Raw genomic sequence first — 4618 nt, forward strand, 5'->3', positions numbered from 1 at the left:
CTTTTTGGACCGTCTCATCTTGGGAGTTAAAACGCTTCGGTAGAGCCGGTGTCCGTCGAATATCACCAATACCACCAATATTGTCAATATCAATTTCAGTTCTGTGTCTCCTACAGCCTCCAACTTCCAGTCTTTCAACCTGGCTTGTTGGAACGGCGTTTTATTTGCTAATGATATTGGTAAACCCACAAAGAAAAAGACAGAAACAAGAATAATGTCTTATGATAGGGGATGTGGGGCATGAATCAAACATTCGGATGATCGATCGATCGCACACGCACATGGTTGATGCCAAGCACTCGCCCAAAAGCTTACACTGAATCTTGTGAGGAAGATCCAGGGAGCGTTTTATATAGAATAATGTGCATGTAAGAGGGAAGGGGCCTGATCGGCGATCTTAGTAGACTATATATATGTATATATCTATAGGAGACATTGAGATGTTGGGATGTTGAGTGTCGGTCGTGTGTTTCATCGAGTTTTTGGGTAGACATCTGCCATTTGTTCAGGGCATGATGAATGAATGGATGGAAAAAAAGCAAATCAACAATGTTGTTGTTGATGTCAGTGAGAGGTTGACAATAATGCTAGCTCAAGCATTGCCAACTCGCGCGTGTACTATTACCTCCTTTTTTTTTATCCCTTTTCAATTTTTTTTTTTTAAAAACTATCATCAAAGCTGCTGAGAGGGATCTTCTTCCCTCCCTCTCTCCTCTTTAACTGGTCCAGGTCAGCCAAAAAAAAAAAAAAAAAAAAAGAAAGAATATCCTCCGGGACAAGTAACAAAATCCAACGCAGCGTATGCCTGCGAACGAAGAAATGGCCCACACTCTCTGTGGACGAGAGTAAGGTCACCAAGAAGAGTGGGGAATATTTTATTTATTATTTATTTATTTTGATTCATTCGAAAAGGTTGTTTTGAACGTGGCAGATTAAGCTTGGTTGGCGTTTTAAAGTTTTGCATGTCCCATGAGAAACGAGAAAAAGCGGAGAAGAAAGAAAAGGAAAAAAAAAGAAAATTCTGTTGATGTTTTAGTTATGGTTCGTGATCGTGTTGTTTCCGATGAAGAATCTTCACCAAGGTACGATGCTCCGTAGCGCGGATGAAGTGGGATTATGCCATACGCTGGAGTATCTTCTCCCCAGTGGTGGTGTGTGTCCTCGTAGTTAAGTGTTAGAAGCGCCCGGAAACACTCCTGTGCCTGTCCAGGTTGTTGTACTGTACATAGTACTGCATCGTCACTCAGGAGCCAGGAGTCAGGGCAGGCGTCAGGCAGCTGGGACTTTGCCAGAGTGCCAGCGCTACTGGCCCAGGGGTCGGGTTTTTGTCTCAGGCACAAGCACGGTTGAAGGTTCGGGGGCCCACTCAGCAGCAGGGCCAATCAGCACCCATTGGGCCAGCTGCATCAGCCCTGGCAGAATCCGCTAACTAGGCGAAGGGTATCCAATGGCTGCAAATGGTGAGCATTTAGGCCGCCCCGGGGCATTTTGCCGTTGTCGACTGGACGCTTCGAGAGCGCTCGCAGGCTCTGACAGGAACCTGACAGCCAGTGACAGGGCCCGTCTCCCATCTGCGGCGGCTACTGCAGGCACCATGGCACTAGGTGGCACCAGGCTGGGCGCGGGCTGCTGGTTGGCTGGCGACCGGGCCACAAGCCCCGCAGCCCCGCCAAGAGGTTCCATGGGATCTAGGGACTTGTTGCGACCAGCTTCAGACTGGCTTCAGACTGGGTTCAGACTGGGGACTGGGTGGCTCGAGGCCCCATAAATCATCCTGACCGAGCCCTGGCACCAGATCCTCGCCCCGTCGCCCGCCGCGCCATCTCGCCCAACGACCAGGAACTGAAAGGGGCTTCCTCACTTCCACCGTCAGCAGCAAGCAAACGGCATCGGTGGTTTCTTCTCCTCTTTTGTTTCTGTTTCTTCTCTTTCTCTCCTCTCTCCTCCTCCTCCCCATCTCCCATCGTCTCGTTTTTTCTTGTCCCTTCTCTGGGCATCTTCATGCTGTACATTTTGTCGATTATCTGACTTCCACTCTCCTTAAAACCTTCTCTTCTCACATTCCTTCTTCGACCTTCTTTTATTTTTTATCTCGGATTGATTGTTTGGTCGCGCGTCCTGGTTGTCGCCCCTTTTCCCGACCATCTTTCTTTCTACCCACCCACGCATCACGACCCCCTCTTTGCTAACTGCGCGCTTCGTCGTGCATCAACCAAAACCAACAAGATTTGCTGAGCAACAACTCCTATTCATTCTTTGCTTCATCCTTCTTCCAACTCTGTGCCGCTGTTGCTTTCAAGCCATTGCAGGACCCAACTGTGCTTCCTGCTTCCTTTTAAACCGGCAGCTGGCCTATCTATGTTTTTTATTTCGTTTCCCACTTCCGGCGCAAAATTCATACATACCCTACCCTAAGTGGTACCGGTACGTACCCTACTTCCAGGAAAACATATATCGCAGGGCATCGATCGATTTTTTTTTTTAAAGCTACTTTATTCCGAAACCGAACCCCGAATCTCGCTCGCGGGTTTGCGTTGCCTGGGAACTTGAATATAACCCCTTGGGTTTTCTTGTCGTTTCAATTTACATTCCCCATTTTTTTTTCTTTTTCATCTGGCGGCTGCGTCAACCGGTGTGTGGAGACATCTAAAAGTGAAGCGCCAACCCTCTTGTCGCACCGTGGCCATCTTCTCTCACCGTGGCACACGATTTCATCCAGAAACCAACCCTCGAACAATCCATATAAGCCCAACTTTCGTTTAGCAGATCAGAGAGATATTGGCCATGGCGACTTCCACCATGTCGAATCCCCTGAGCAGGGCGTTCACCAAGCGCCAGCAAAAGCCACTTGTGGTGTCATCCCCCATGCCTTACCGCGAAAACCAACAGAAATTCGCTGCCGGAACGATCAAACGGAAAGATATCTCTTTACCGGTGCAGTTGTTGTCGACCACAAACCTCCTCGCATACAATGCTCCTGACCTTCCCAGAGCTAAACTCAATAACGCAAAGGTCCCCCAAGCCCAGCAGCCATCGCCAGAACTCAAGAAAACTTTGACATCCCCCTCCAATTCATCATCTTCCTCTGTCCGTTCCGGTTCAGACTCAGATATTACAAACCCTTCTTCCGCCTCATCCTCGTCCTCTATTCCTTCTCCTTCACACGTCTCCGGCACCCCGATGACCTCCCCGGATCTCTCGCCCGAAGAGAACTCGCCCACCACTCCAGAGCCAAACCATCTCTCTGGCTACTTCAACTCTCCCAAGCGCTCCAACACTACACACCACGACACCCGCGCTTCAATCTCTTCTGTCTCTCAAACCCCAACGCTGCCCCGTCGATCATTGTCGCATACAAAAAGATCGCATCAGGAATTAGCCCGCCAGCGATCACTATCTAAGGGCTCATCGCATTCACATACATCATCAACTACCTCCCTCTCCCGCTCTCAATCCCACTCCCACTCTCGCTCCCAATCGATCAACCGGTCCCACAGCACCCAAAGCAGCGCGCGATCCGCTCGACTAAGCCAAGAACACCTCTGCCAAGTCCCCGAGTCTTCTACCTCTATCTCCACACAGCTACACCCTTTTGGCAAGGAGCTAGAGCAGGTCAACGAGGTCGCTGAGGAATTCGCTACGGTACTCAACGCTGTGATTGTAGAGGAGGAGCAGATGCTGGTGGAGAAGGGACTGTATAAGTTTGCGGTGGACGAGTACATTGCTGAGATCGAAGAGTTGTATCGGTCTACGTTTGGTACTGTGGAGTATAGCGGCGGTAAGGGGTATGGTGGCGGTGGTGCTGCGGAGAGGCTGGTTGGCGTGAATGAGTGGATATAGGGATGAGAAACGGAGAGATTTGTATAGGACGCCCTGAATACTGTTTTTTCCCCTCCCCTTTCAAGTCACGATTTATTATTGATTTATTGGTTGGCTGGTCTGTTTCTACCCCCCTGCGCGGTGAAATTGTGAATGGGTTTTACTGTTATGGTTTTATGGGTTTTCTTTTCGAGCGTTCGTTTTAACCCCCACCCCAATCTACTCTATCATCTGGTTTACCATTCGTTTCTTAACCAGCCGAGTTTTTTTTATAACTTCCCATTACCACCTTGATCTGATCTGATGTTGACCGATCGGGTTCCTTCGCTTGTGAAAAATTTAACAACTACATTTATTCCCCAAATCGTTCTCTTTGCATGTATTTATTGATTGATTGATTGATTGATTGATTTTATTTTATCTATCATTTATTGTTTTTATCTTTCCATTTTGTTATCTCCAGTCTATGTACCTCGTTTCCCCGCCCCACTCCTCACGAAACAAGCTATAGTGGGGTAGCTACGGTACATCTTATCCTTCTTTCTTTTTTCTTCTAATACTGAGGTGATGCCCTTGCGTTTGCTTCCGATTTCTTCCCTGCCTTCGACCGTCGGATTTGAAAACTTTGTACGGATTATGTATGGATGAGTGGATTTGCCGGGGAAACTGGTCCTTGTCTTGGTGATGCACCTACTTCAATTCGGTTTCCTTGGAACAGAATTGCCTGATCGAATGCTCCTGTTGGGGGAGGGAAGAGAGGGGGAGGTGATAATTTGAATGATTTTGTGGGCTGGGCTGT

At 48.4% G+C, this 4618-nt stretch overlaps 1 protein-coding gene across 1 annotated transcript; it reads left to right on the forward strand.

Annotated features, from left to right (window-relative positions):
* Positions 1–2799: 2799 nt before the first annotated feature.
* On the forward strand, positions 2800–3840 carry HCAG_04702 (predicted protein; the record flags this gene model as incomplete). The annotated part of the gene is made up of 1 exon (XM_001540812.1): positions 2800–3840. The coding sequence occupies one exon, from the start codon at positions 2800–2802 to the stop codon at positions 3838–3840; it is 1041 nt and encodes a 346-aa protein (XP_001540862.1).
* Positions 3841–4618: the final 778 nt, after the last annotated feature.

The sequence above is a fragment of the Histoplasma capsulatum genome, genomic scaffold, assembly GCF_000149585.1.
Source record: "Histoplasma capsulatum NAm1 scaffold_4 genomic scaffold, whole genome shotgun sequence".
NCBI lineage: Eukaryota > Fungi > Ascomycota > Eurotiomycetes > Onygenales > Ajellomycetaceae > Histoplasma > Histoplasma mississippiense.